This window comes from Dreissena polymorpha, chromosome 12 (genome assembly GCF_020536995.1).
Source record: "Dreissena polymorpha isolate Duluth1 chromosome 12, UMN_Dpol_1.0, whole genome shotgun sequence".
Taxonomy (NCBI): Eukaryota; Metazoa; Mollusca; class Bivalvia; order Myida; family Dreissenidae; genus Dreissena; species Dreissena polymorpha.
In genome coordinates this window covers 11,036,253-11,051,159 of record NC_068366.1, presented here as the reverse complement: position 1 = coordinate 11,051,159, position 14,907 = coordinate 11,036,253, and the positions used below count along the sequence as shown (strand labels likewise).

The following is a 14,907-nucleotide window of genomic DNA, read 5'->3' as shown; positions in this document are numbered from 1 at the left end:
TCTTATAAACAGTTCAAATTAAATCGGAATTAATGAAGATATAAATTAAATGTAAATTACACACCGGCGTGTAATCTATTAACAATTTTTTAACACATACACACGAGATAAATATGTGTTTCCCAGTGTATTGTGATAATATGTATGTTCTACGTACGGAAATCAAATAACATGAATAAATAAGAACAAAAACCTATGTTAATGGCATCATCGGTGTGCAATACGATACCCTTTAACGCTGTCAATTGTAATTATTTGATATGTGTGTGTTTTAGAATGTGCCTTTTGTGAGATCATTTATTTTTCCATATTTTTTTATCTTAAATGCATGTTCATTGGATGTCTAACGGGCTTTTCTCTATTTCATGCGGCTTAAAATAATTCAAATTCGATACATTTTGGGTTTGTGTGCGTTCACTCTCGGACATAAACTGGAATGGAATGCATGTATTTTAATCGAATTACATTCATATAGACGAAATCAAAGAAACAAATTTCAAACAATACAATAAAAGTAATAAATTTAATAATCTCTGTAATTGAACAACCAATAAGACTTGTTAAAACAACGCAGTAAAGGTACCATGTAGCCTAAATAAAAGTTGAGTTCGCTCAATAGAAACACACTTCCATGCTAGCTCTGATAAGTTCGTGGCACTCTGGACATCTAAAAAGCGACTCTGAGCATTCTACGCAAGTGACCAGGTGATGGCATGGTTCGATCACCACATTGGAACGACGTATGCGGCAGACTGCACACCTTGGCTGAGCATTACCAGCTGAAAGGGGAATGATCATATAAAATAAAGCCAACTGCGAGTTGAGATAAAACTGGGATAAAACAACAAACTATAAAAGTTAAAAAATACCAATACAGTCTTTAATTAGTTTTAAATACAGAATATTCAATCAAACAATATCATTGTTTACTTTTTCGTGAATATATATATATATATATATATATATATATATATATATATATATATATATATATATATATATATATATATATATGTATACGATTAAAACAATGCTTACTTTGTGTCAAGTCTATGTGTGCATTGGATATTGACCTGGTCACCGCCTGAAAAGCAAATGTGTTATTTTCGTGAACTAGAAATAATATTCTCTACGGTAAACGAACTTATACGTTACGTTTATATCACTCAGGGTGAAACACCGTTTAAAACAATAGTATGAAGAGTAAAATATCCTCTTAAAGGACATATGATTATTTATGTGTACACACAAGCACTCAAGATAAATATTAAAAAATGTCGTATATGGAATGTTATATGTCTTTGATGAAATCATTAAAGTTATTTAACTTTACACATCTTTGCATACGCGATTGACATTCAAAATGCAATTGTACAACATATTGCATAAAAGCAGCACTTTTTTTCAAGGAACTGCAGTTTTCGATATCATTCGGCGTAAAGCGCTTATAACTAATATTTTTATAAACAGATGGCCTACTAAATGATTGGAATTTCTTGTCGAATTTAGTTGCACAAATGTGCAATTTGGAAACCATCGAGAATGTTCTGTCCAAGGATCGTCCGCTGACTCCCAGCTCCTGTGAACACCTCCACAATAGAAGCACTCGACACAGTCGGCAATTCCTGAATTAATAAAATGCTCATATAAATTAATATGTATCCTTTTTGTTAACTTATAAACAAAACAAATAAATACTATTGGTGGCATTTGCAGACAGCATTTCATCGTCCATGATTGATGAATTTCGCACTTCTTATAAACTAAATATAGTTTAGGGTAACTCAATGATTTACATGTTATTGCAGTAATATTCAAAATACTTGATTATGTTTCTTTCCGACGCTGTTCGAAAAATAATACGGTATTTCTACCAAATAAAAATAAAATACACATGTAATCATATTGATTACGGTTTGTGTAAAATCCCTTTCTAGTCTATGTGCATTTTATAATGTTTACACAAACTGCAAAACATGAAATATGCGTATATTTTACAGACTGCGTCACGATTCTAGTTCTTCATAATGTGTTCCATATAACCCAAATCTAATTTTAAAATGTTCCCAACAATTGTATCGTGCTAATATTTTTCGCTGTTAGCATTAGTATATAAGTTATTTAAGTCATATCAAGGCGGTCAGTTAACTTAATCACACTGAAATAAAAGCACATGTGCCAATAACTGACAATTGCGGTGCTTGAGGAAGAGGTCCGGGGAGAAGGGTCGTTCAAAAAATGCGAATTCTACACATTACAATTGACCGGGCCGAGACTCGAACCCGTTATCATCGGATGCTTTACTAACTAGGTGTGTTTTTCTGTTTTAGTTTATGTTTAATCGACTATCACTTATGTATGCTTGTACACAAAAATATGTATCCCTTTATAACAATGGAAATCCTTCTTTAACAAAATTGTATTCATTGGTGTCCAGAGTTTTTTTCGAGATATGACTCTGAACCTATTCTTCGCTTTTTCTTAAGTATTATTTTACTGACTCTTAACAACATATATGTGTAAAACACCCGACTGATAAATTGTAATGTAGATCTATGTTTTCCTTGACGCTGATGTTTTATAGTTTATTCTGAGCATGAAAATTGTTACTTACGTTTGACGTATAGACCAGTATTGTATACAAGTTGGTCGGTTCGTTGCTGTGTGTGCAATATGTTGTGGATACATGGTTATATAATTATAAACTAGTGAATTACCAGTATAATACAACCCAGCTTCAGCCATCTGTTCTGCACGCGCTCGAATGTTTGTTGGACTGTTTCTGAATGAGGTTATTCTGCGGTGAAGAATCGCCTGAGGCGGATTCAGCGGTCTGTTGGTATGAATACCTAGATGGCTTGCTGAAAATGAGTTTACGGAACTATGTCAGTTATTAGTATTATATCGTAAAATATAAATTGTTACTTAATTACGTACAATATTATTATTTAAATTTAAATTGTCATAAAGAATTAAATTTTTGTAAAACACGTCAAATGAAAACTTTTATATGTTATGAAAATTATACTTTGATTGCATGCATAACACTAGCTATTATCTTGTGTGGAGTTACCCACTATTAAATGCTCACAAGTATGACACAGTTATGCTCTTCAATTGTAGCAACATGCCGTAAAAAAGTACACGTCAATCACAAAAACAAGTTTTTACCTCGGCAATCATATATATGGTAATATATCAACAAACGAAGAGTGGTGAAACGACATAACGGTGTTAACCTACTTCAACCAAACATGCAGACACTACTCAAAGCAACTCAAATAACAAAAACAGTTATTAATTAAAACCTAATCACTATATAACTGTTCCTGAACCCTCGACTCTTCAATCGCTGAGTTTAGTTGAACAAATATTTTGCTATTATAAGTGAATACCTTTTTGCTGCTCCTATTGTGTGCAAGACCTTTTAAAAGTTTGACAAAAATACATCATAAGAGAAAAAATGTCTAATACTATCAATATGTTAACGTAGCATAAAGTATATTATCATACAAACTGCAATATGTAATAAATATATGTCAATTATATAAAATTGTCAGTTTTGAGAAAATTTCAATGTTAATGTTTTCATGTTTATATTTGCATAAACTCAAACAGAAATGTTAAAGTATATTGAATGATTAATTTTCGATAAGGATGTTCTTTAATACCTTAAAGGGGCCTTTTCACGTTTTGGTAAATTGACATAATTGAAAAAAATTGTTTGAGATTCGCAAATTTTCGTTGTAGCAATGATATTTGTGAGGAAACAGTAATACTGAACATTTACCATGCTATAAAATAGCGATTATATGTATCTTTTGACCATTTAAAACCCCGAAAATTATAAAGCGTTGCAACGCGAAACGAATTAATAATTTGGAGAGTTCTGTTATTGTAGTTATATTTTGTGAAACTACGAGGATTGCTTATATAAGTATAAAATACATCTGTCGTTGTATACAGAAGGATGGTCGAGCGGTCATAGGCAGAAATTTTACTCCAGTACTCCAGGGGTCAGTGGTTCGAGCCCTGCTACAGGTTACCTTTTTATTTTATTTTTTATTTTTTTCTGGAGTTTTGTATATCAAATGTTACATTAATAAATATAAAGCATTTAATGACAAACTTCAAAACATGTCAAAATCTGTGAAAAGGCCCCTTTAAATAAATCATTATAATGCTAATACGTATGACATGTGTTGTTTATTGACCGACAAATAACTATCACTTATTAATTCGAATACGATTCATTCAATATTTGATCAATTAAAACGAGCACTATATGTAAGTATCAATGGCCATGTTAGGGATTTATTATTGAGTTCTTTTGAAGGAGTTTTATAACGATAATTGTTTTCGTGGTCTATATGAAGACAAGCGGGCAACTTGGTACAACATTAATTAAATATGTATCCACCAGGCTTCATACACGTTTCGAGTATTTGAAAATTATATATATATATCAAATGTGGCTGGGAACGAAATTTATGACCCATTAGGCTCTTATGTCGTTTCCGAGTGAAACGACGTTAAGAATTGACTACCGCTTCGCGCCCGCTACCGCTTCGCGCACGTTGTAAACACCAGTTGTGCTATGGCATAAACCCTTAACTTTAAGCCTTATATGTGTTGAGTATTTGTACTGTTTTTCATCTAATAAAAAACAAGATTTTTGACTTTAAACAATGCCCATAGCCCGGTGTGAGATGACACTTGTTGATTCGAAATGGTTTGTGTTTTGCATTTAACAGGTGACTCTTTTAAGCAAAAGATCGGTTTGTCTGGTGCATAGTAAAATCATAAGGTCTCAATAACTCTAGAGAATATTTCTAAAAATGTCAGTTTTGGACAAATTGTTTCATAAAGGTCCACTTTTTCGTCTGTTTGTTAACTGACATTCACTAAGTTCCATGAACTCTCCGATACCCTCTAATCCCTTGGGTTGTACTAATCGGCATTCAAATAGATTAAATATGAGAAAATCAAAAAATTTCTTTGTATTCATAGCAATCAGTGTCTCTCTAAATCATATCCCAATATTGATTCACTTATATCTTAATATTGCTGAACTACTGAAAATGAAAACAAATATCAATTTATGTAAAGTTCTCAAAGAATACCTTTGAACTTAGGTCATTTTTAAATGATTTGCTTGTTCGATAAAAATGTTTCTTAAAAGCTTTTAAATGATTGTTCCGTTATATATTTTGCTTCAAAAGGTTATGTTTTACAATTTACAAAAACATATGCTCTTAGCCTAACAGTCATTTATATACATCATTACATGAACTGCACATCATTAAATCATAGTTCTTTTTAATGGCGGAACGTTTGTTTAATGAGAAGCTTTTAAGAAAGTGAGCTATTGTAAATACAATTAAACACAAGAAAACGAAACTTATTTTGATCTTTTGAATAGCACGTTAAAGTAAATATGAAGTTTGATCGATTAATTTCGTGGTGTGTGTGGTATTTAACGTTTTAATGATATACAGTAAGGTATTATAATAACGATGCGAATCAATAGAAGAAGAAGAGGAAAGAAGAAGAACCAGAAAAAAAGAATGAGACGTTATAAAGTATATCACACACGACTATTTAAACCATTATTTAAGTACCTGTCTCTTCAGAAACGGCGGTTGCGTTAATAAGATCTGAAACACCAGGATGGGGAAGATTTGGTGCACCATTTCGTCCACGGTTTCTCTGAGGAGCTCTTTCATAGCCTAAAGGGATGTTTCCCCTAGTGTCTCGAGTCTGGGGTGTACAACCCGGATGGTGAAGGCCTGAGATATCGTAAAAAAATCCATCGGTGTTCCAATCGCCGTGCGTATTTCTACAAAAGAAACACATTACTTTTGAATCTTCTCTAGTAAAGTAAAATCCCTGTTGCGCTAAACGTAACACGCTCACACATGGATCCGTTGGAAAATTTTCAAATGTTAACAGCCTGTTCGTTTCCAAATTCATTTTTAGTTTGCGATAGTTTAAATGTTGTATATAAACAACAAATATGGCCGACAATTTTTATTTTCGGAACGGTTCTCTTTTTGCTACTGTAATTATTTGACTGGTTCCGAATTTACCCAAATGGCGATAACCGATGCAACGACTTCGTTACATATATAGCAGAGTTGTCTGCCTTTGACCTTTGACGCAGATCGATAAAGTGCGCGCATCGTATTATATATCTTTCGTGGATGTTAGTACATCATAGAAATAAAATCTGTATAATATTATTCGTATAGTTAATTCAAGCGAATCACAAATGTACTATGACACTGTTGTTGAAGACAAGCCTCTTTAATAAAACTACATGACCAACAAAAGCTTGTGTTGGCGTCTTACATAACATGTACGTCACATCTTTGATACATGCTTTAAATGTAAGGTTTATTTTGTGTTATGTGTTTTTGTTGTTGTTTTTTCCATAAAATAAAATTAACATATGCAGTTTTTTTCTCTTTCTATCTGTCTTTACGAGTTAAATAATTTCCTTCAAATGAAACTAATGACGTATGAAACACGAATAAATATACCGACATATTTACCACGTTAAAATCGCCAATATCGGTCAAGTGTATTGAATAACATAGTAAAACACAAAATTGTATACTTGTAATATTCATTTTTATGTAAATTGTAAATATTTTGTGAACGTCCATTCCATAGCGTTGTGTTATTTCTAAAATGTGTTTTGTTATTGGTATAAAAAAATAAATATCGTCTGACAAATATCAAATATGTCGTACAAAGGTCACCGTATTCCACCAGTATTCTTCTTAATGACATTAGATTTCTTACCAATATTATAATGTCAATCCATTTTTATACAATATCTGCTATTCCGTAACGCATATTAACTAGTAAAATAACATTTCTCAAAAAACGGTTAAAATAGAACAATTTCCATGAATCCATCTTGTTTGTGCTTCCGCGTAATCAAGTTCAGCGTAGATAGACTAACGACAAAAACGAAACTGGTTGAAATTATATCCGAAGCGTTATGTTAAAACATATTCGATTGGTCGATGCGTTATGTTAAAACATATTCGATTGGACGATGAATATACGAGTTGAAAACGACACCGACGATAACGAAAGGGCGCTTAAGTCTTTGTCATTATGTAGAACACTCCAATAAGCGAGTTTATGAAATGAGTGTATTCGGCTCTGTACAGCAATAACATTTGTATATTTAAGATAGTCAGCACGGATCTCAACTTGTTGCATGTACAACCTGTTCAAACTTGTCACTAATATCAGATTATGTTACACGTTTTTGAAATTAAAGTTGAGTTAAAGCATTGGAAGAAAGACAAATAAAATATTTAAACACGAAGTTTAAAACTTAATGAAACAAATGCAAATTGAGAACACTAAATATGGTAAAAACGGGTGGAGCTGCTATAAAAATTACTATGTCGAATTTGGTAATAAATCTGCCCTAAATGTCAATTTACAATAAATTAACAAATAACACAATGAAAACTTAATATCATATTTTGTGTCTGTGGCATTTTATTACTTGTTTTATGTTTCATTGGTTAATTGCTTATATGATATTATGATAAACTATATGAAAACATCGGTGTCTTGAATTAAATTAATTTTATAAATTTATGGTCAGTTTTATTGCTTTAGAGATTTCCACAGAAAAGTTAGTAAGTTAAGCGAAAAGATGTGAAAAATAAATGTTTCTATGTCAGCAACATTATTCACTTTAAGTTACCAAATTTATTTAACAAACAATAGAACCCCATACAATGTACAAATACACATTTTGCAATGGTTTTGCAGCAATAGAACCTGCAAAATATAGTATGTTTGCATGCATGTTTCTTGAATATTTTGAACCCCTTATTTTCACTATTCCAGTATACGGAAAAACGGCAAAGGCTTGGTAAACAATCTATGAAGATATTGAGTTGAACAGTACGCCTCCTTAAATGAAAAGATACGACATCAAGTTAAAGTATAGTATATGGACAATAGTGTAAAATTGTAGCTCTAAATATATGTCTTATCCTTGTAGTCAGAAATCCCCAGAATACAATATGCAGACATTTAAACTTATTATTGTGATTATCAGCAATGTCACCAAGTAAAATTTGTTCTCAATTCGGCATGCACATTCACTTATTCAACCTAAATTTTCACAAGTATAAACTATACACCTGCTCAACCGATTGAACAGGTAAACATATATGGCGGTTTAAAGGTAATATAGATCGATCCTAAACTGCATAAATGGTCTTAGTGTCGTTTACCTTAGTCGTGTACCCGCTCTTAATTTATAACCACTCGTCTTCGGTATCGGAAACAAGGCGGTAACATGAAACGACTTTAACTCAGTGGACGGGTAGTTTTGAAATAATCAGAAATTAACATGCGTATAATGGGTGTCCCATGGAGGTTATTTATAACACATTGGGTAGTGTCGCGCAATCCATAAATACAAGGCTGTCTTTACATACCTCAAATGAAAATATGCAAAGAAGGCTAGGAGTAATCGATACCCTGGGATTAATCGATATGAATCGTGTGCGAACACGTCTACTGGAAAAAACAATTCGAATATATTTTGAAATATTTACAACGGGATACGATCTTGAGCTAAACGAATGTTCATATTATTGATAAAAACATTTTAAGAGACTAAATAGTCGTAAAAAAGTAAACACTATTTTCAAAAAAAAAACTAAAAATTAAAATCGTATTATGGCAAGAAATGGACAAGTAATTTTTTTCATCCATGAATGTATACCAAATAAACTCATTAAGTCATGAATCACGTATAATTAATAAAGCACACGTTCTTCTATATAATAATATAAGTCGTTACAATCATAAGTAACAACAATAAGTTATCGTAAATTGGGTGATGTTCCATACCTGCGTGTGAAATATAAGGGCACGTTGTATTTTCTATTATGAAATATTTTGAATCTGGGTTTTACCACGCTTATTTTTCAGTAGATCAAAACTCATGGGCGCGTGATTTCACGATTTAATATTGATAAAGACAGTGGCACCTGGATATCAAAATAGTACGCACATATGCGTATACATTAATATGTCGTTTGAACATTGATAGTTCTGTTTAGGAAAGAACACTATGTTACTATGTCAAACATATGATGTCCCTGAGGGGAGTAGCAGATTTTTACTAAGCAAAAATAATATCTTTGAAACAATTACTGATGATATGATTAAATATGAATCGATGTATGGAAATGACTTACATTTTATTGTTACTGGAGATCTAAATGCTAGAGTATGGGGAAAAGCCGATTATGTTGAAAATGAGAGTTCTTTTGTATCAAATATCTTACCTGATGGATATGCTTTTGATGTTGAATTACCAATAATAAAGCCAGTATAAATGTGTTAATGAACGTGGCAAGAATGTATTAGATTTTTGTAAATGAACTGGATTGATAATATTAAATGGGAGATTTGGTGTGGATAGCAATATTGGAAAATTCACATTGTACTCAAGGATGTAGTGTTGTTGATTATGTATTATGTAAACCAACTTTTTTTAAACATCTTATACTTTTGAAGTACTAGACCCAAACATTATTTCTGATCATTGTGTAATAACTTTTAGCATAAATGCTCTTGTTGATGATGAAAATGCCAGTGTTGTTGATAATAATGAAAACTTTGTACCTTACAAATATAAATGGGATTCCAATAAGAAAGATGCATATTTTTATGCTCTCTCAGATGAAAACATTTCTAGAAAATTTGATGAACTAACAGAAACTATTGAATTATCTGATAGTAGTAATGATTTGGATTGTAATCTTCTATCATTTTGTGATATTGTAGAATGTGTGTGTAGTCCTCTTTTTATGCCCCCAAAGGGTGGCATTTAGTTTTTGAACTGTCCGTCAGTCCGTCAGTCTGTCCGTCCGTCCGAAAACTTTATCATTGGTCATAACTTTTTCAAAAATGAAGATACCAACTTGATATTTGGCATACATGTGTACCTCATGGAGCTGCACATTTTGAGTGGTGAAAGGTCAATGTAAGCCTTCAAATTCAAAGGTCAAATATATCGCTTCAAAGCTCAGTCTGCCCGTCCGTCTGAAAACTTTAACATTGGTCATAACTTTTGCAATAATTGAAGATAGCAACTTGATATTTGGCATGCATTTGTATCTTATGGAGCTGCACATTTTGAGTGGTGAAAGGTCAAGTTCATCCTTCAAGGTCAAAGGTCAAATATATGGCTTCAAAGCGGCGCATAAGGGGGCATTGTGTTTCTGACAAACACATCTCTTGTTAGAAAACAATTAAACATAAATAAAACTAAACAATTTAAAAATATCGAAAACAAATTATACTTTGATAAAGATTGTTACGATGCCAAATCAAAATATTATAAATGTCTTAATATCTATAAGAATCATCCGAATATAGAAACAAGACAGGAAATGGTACAGGCAAGGAATACTTATAAGAACACAGTTAGAAAGGAAAAAATTGTCTTTGATGAAAATGAAACTCAAAAATTAGAAAAGTTAATACTTGAAAATGCTAAAATGTACTGGAAACTATTAAAAGGAACTGTTATGCAAGATAAGTGTCCCATAAGTACTCAACATTTTTTTGAACATTTTAAATCTGTAAATGATCCCCCAATCTGTGTTTTTTTTTCAACCAGACGAAGTCATTTAATACTTTAATGATAGATATTTAAACGGAGAACTACAGGTGATGTTCGATGAACTGAATAGTCACATAAGTGTAGAGGAAATTAAAAGGGCATGCGCATCTTTTAACAATGGCAAGTCCGCTGGACCAGATAAACTCCTAAATGAATTCTTCAAATGCGGAGTGCAAAATATATCAATTATTAATTTTCTGCACAAGTTGTTTAATAAATTGTTTAACGCTAGTCATTTTCCAGATAAATTGGCGGACGGGCATATAGTGCTGATTTATAAAAAGGGGGACGCATCTTTACCAGAAAATTTGAAGGACATTATGGTATTAAGCACATTCGGAAAACTGTTTACAAAACTCCTTAATAATAGGTTGAATAATTGGGCATAGAAATATCATGTATATATCGAAGCACAGGCAGGTTTAAGAGGGAAAATGGGAACAGTAGACAACATTTTTGTACTACATATTGCTATTATGCATCTGATAAACAATGGTAAGAAATTATATGCTGCTTTTATCGATTTTACAAAGACATTTGATTACTTGGTTAGGAATGTTATTTGGTTTAAATTGATAAATGTGTGGTTGGAGGGAAAATGCTAGATATAATTAAAGCGATGTATATTACCGTCAGATCGAAAGTAAAAAAATAAAAATCAGCTCAGTGACGATGTTGAATGTTTTCATTGTGCAAGGTGAATCGCTCTCACAATTTTTATTTTCAATGTACCTTAACGACATTGAAGAATATTTTATATCACGTGACTTCCGAGGGCTAGATATAGGTATCTTAAAATTATTTTTGCTATTATATGCAGATGATATCGTACTGCTATCAGAGACAGAAACTGGACTCCAGAACGAATTACACTTGTTAGAAGCTTACTGTGGAAAATGGGAGCTGTGTGTAAATACTGATAAGACTAAGATTATGATTAAGATTATGATTTTTAGAAAAGGTACACTGAAACAAAACGTTATTTTTACATACACGGAGAAAAAAATAAACATTAATGGTACGTTTTTTTTCACTGACAGGTCAAGCTATGAAAGCTATTTTTAAGTTAAAGAGTTGTTTTACACGATTTCCCACAATGTCAATAAGTTACAAGTTAGATTTGTTCGACAAATTAATTGCACCAGTCTTCAGTTACGGATCAGAGGTTTGGGGGCTAAACAAAAATATCATACAAAATTGAAAGAATACATTTTAAATTTTGCAAAGAACTACTCGGTGTTAGGCCTCAAACACAAAATAATTTCGTATACGGGGAACTGGGCAGAACCACAATGAAAAATAAATTTTATATAAATGTTATAAAATGCTGGTGTAAAATATTACAAATGGAACCAATTAAATATGCAAACATAGTATATAATACCATGTTAGAAAATGTAGAAAACAATAATGATACCAAGTCATGGGTAATTATGTTAAGATGTTATTACATTCTACAGGGTTCCCCATGTGTGGATATATCAAGGTGTTGGGGACATATATATGTTTCTACTCGCATCTAAAGAAAGAATCAGAGTTGTATTTTTACAAAATTTGACAAATGAATTAAACGAGTCAATACGATCTTGCTCATATACTATGTATTCTATTTTTGAATTACATCCATATTTATACCAGGTTAATATATACAGTTGTAGGATTGCATTATCAAGATTAAGAATGTCTGCACATAATGTAGAAATAGAAGCTGGTAGATGGAAAAAAAACATACCTACCTACGCGAAAATAGAACGTGTTGTATATGCCATTAGTTAGAGGACGAATTCCATTTTTTATTTGAATGCCCACTTAACACTAAATTAAGAAAAAATACATTAACACATATTATTATGTCAGACCAAACGTACCGAAATATATCGAGCTTCTTCAGAGCAATAATAGTTAACTCAATAGAAACCTGGCAATTTTTGTTAAAAAAGCTTTCAAATTGTGAAATACATACCATACATATTATGAATAATTTAAGCAGCATAATAGTACATACCTCTCACACGCTCACCTTACACATAACATGCTAAAATATTTACTCAGTACATTTATTATTCTTTATTACGTATTATATTACAAATGATATATAATCGGATTGTAAAACATTTCATTTGTTCAGATGTCTGTGTATGTTTTAAAGAGAATATATTGTACTTCATTACATTGTGTAACAATATGCATGTTTTATTATGACCTTGACATTGATATGTGTAGAACATCTTTTGTATACTTTTGTGTACTCATGGACATATCTGCCCCGATGTATTTGGAAATAAATCCTATAATGAAAAATAACAACGTCACCATTGCTTGTAACTTTTATAATTGCGATGCTTTGAGGTTAACAAATATTACATTTGCACCGTTTGTGAGTATTGGTTTGCTAATTGTGGAGTTCAGCATGCCTTTCAACTGTTTTAACGTTTGGTATTGACTGTTCCAATGCGGAGATCCCAGCTTAAATCAATATTTTATTTAAGTGTCACGTTGTATGTATTGCGTTGTATAATACACGCAATCGATCACTTGCCTTAATTAAAAGACTAGCGGACAATTATCCAACTCCTGATAATGATTTTAAAATTTCAGTACTTGTAAATCCTATATAATGTCAGGAAAACAATTTCAGTACGTGTAAATCCTATATAATGTCAGGAAAAAATTCAGTACTTGTAAATCCTATATAATGTCAGGAACACAATGGTTTTAAATGCCCAAATGATATCTATTGATTTGAAATGACTCAAATTGATACTGAATGCTCACCGCGTTTAATTTATATTTATTTTTCAACAAAGCATTTTTGAAAAAAAAATCACCATCATCGTGATCTTTATAGAAGCTTAACTTTTTATGTAGATAAATAACATCGAGTAATTTCGATTAGATAAGACAATATATATTATTATATATATATATATAGAGAGAGAGAGAGAGAGAGAGAGAGAGAGAGAGAGAGAGAGAGAGAGAGAGAGAGAGAGAGAGAGAGAGAGAGAGAGAGAGAGAGAGATTGGAGAAATATGCTGTTCAAACAGTGCTAATTACATATTTTATACATATGCCCTAGCGCTTTCGACTTTTCGTCTTCATCAGGGGCATGTCAACACAGATATGGTTGTACATGCAATATTGGACATTACAGCGGAAAGTTCTTAAAATAGATAATTCAAAATTGATTGATCGTTACTCACCGATGAAAACGTGCACTCGCCTAGAGCCGTGTCCGTATTGTTACAGGCTAATTGAATGTTCGTAGTGGTTTACAATAGACTGGCTCCAGACTCATTTTAGCAATGAATCACGCAGAAAACATTTGCCATCTGCCAAAACACAACCCTCTAAAGTATGATGTATGTGTTTTGAAGACTCCATTATGTGTCATTTTTGTTTATTCCATATGGAGCAAGGGTGTTAAGTCACCTTATCCAATATGTCTCCCGCGACTTGCGTTGCTCGTCGGACCACTGTGTATTTGCTTCTATACAATTCAGAATGATATTGTCAAACGAGTGGCCCGATTCGCTGAAATGTGCGGCAACGGGAGATCTATTGAATTTGCGAGTTTTCCAGTCGGACCTATGCAGATTCATGCGTATGTTCAATGCCATTTTTGTTTTGCCAACATATTGCTTGTTACATATACTGCACGTCATCAGGTATACGGCATTTGCAGTTTTGCAGTTGTGTTTACCTTTAATGGATGAAATGGCACCAGATGTGGCTTTGAATGTATTTGATGGGCGCATCATTTTGCATGTTTGGCACCGACTGGTGCCGCATGGTTTTGATTCTCCAAGAACAGCTTCTTCGGATTTTGGTGTTATTTTGGCACGTACAAGAATGTCCCTGATACTTTTGGGTCTTCTGTATGCCAAAATGGGCTGTTCAGGAAATATACGTTTAAGCTTGTTTGATTTTTCGATTGTGGTCCAGTGGCGGCCAATGATGTTTTTTATTTTTGGTAGCCCTTGATGGTAAGTGACCACAAACGGTATGCGAGTGTTTGGCGTTTTGCTTTTGTATTGGAGTAGGTCCTCCCTATGTAAATTGCCGGCTTTGGTTATGGATTGGGATACTTTCGTGACAGTGTACCCACGTCTGCATAATTGGTCGGATAGCTCCTTTGTTCGGATTTCAAAATCTGATTTTTGGGTACAAATCCGCAGTATTCGAAGGGCTAAGCTAAATGGAATATTCCTACAGCAGTGTGGTGGATG

The 14,907-nt window shown here is 32.5% G+C and overlaps 1 protein-coding gene across 2 annotated transcripts; it reads right to left on the bottom strand.

Annotated features, from left to right (window-relative positions):
* Nucleotides 1-509: 509 nt before the first annotated feature.
* Nucleotides 510-6,995, bottom strand: LOC127853983 (E3 ubiquitin-protein ligase XIAP-like). 2 transcript variants are annotated; one of them, XR_008036854.1, is made up of 6 exons: nt 6,808-6,995; nt 5,622-5,839; nt 2,718-2,861; nt 1,480-1,625; nt 1,039-1,084; nt 510-779 (listed from the first exon to the last, which is right to left on the bottom strand). XR_008036854.1 is itself a non-coding variant. In XM_052388884.1 (5 exons), the coding sequence occupies exons 1-5, from the start codon at nt 5,971-5,973 to the stop codon at nt 613-615; spliced, it is 855 nt and encodes a 284-aa protein (XP_052244844.1). In that variant the 5' UTR covers nt 5,974-6,752; the 3' UTR covers nt 510-612. The 2 variants fall into 2 exon arrangements, 1 of the variants encoding a protein (XP_052244844.1); XM_052388884.1 differs by lacking the exon at nt 6,808-6,995 and having other exon boundaries at nt 5,622-6,752.
* Between the last annotated feature and the right edge of the window lie 7,912 nt (nt 6,996-14,907).

Excerpts from the sequence above, each read along its gene's own strand:
- LOC127853983 (XM_052388884.1), bottom strand. The coding sequence starts at position 5,973 with ATGAATTTGGAAACGAACAGGCTGTTAACATTTGAAAATTTTCCAACG. Across the intron at positions 1,626-2,717 it reads AGCTGGGTTGTATTATACTG|GAATTGCCGACTGTGTCGAG; the intron begins GTAATTCACTAG and ends TTATTAATTCAG. Across the intron at positions 780-1,038 it reads ACACATAGACTTGACACAAA|CTGGTAATGCTCAGCCAAGG; the intron begins GTAAGCATTGTT and ends TTCCCCTTTCAG.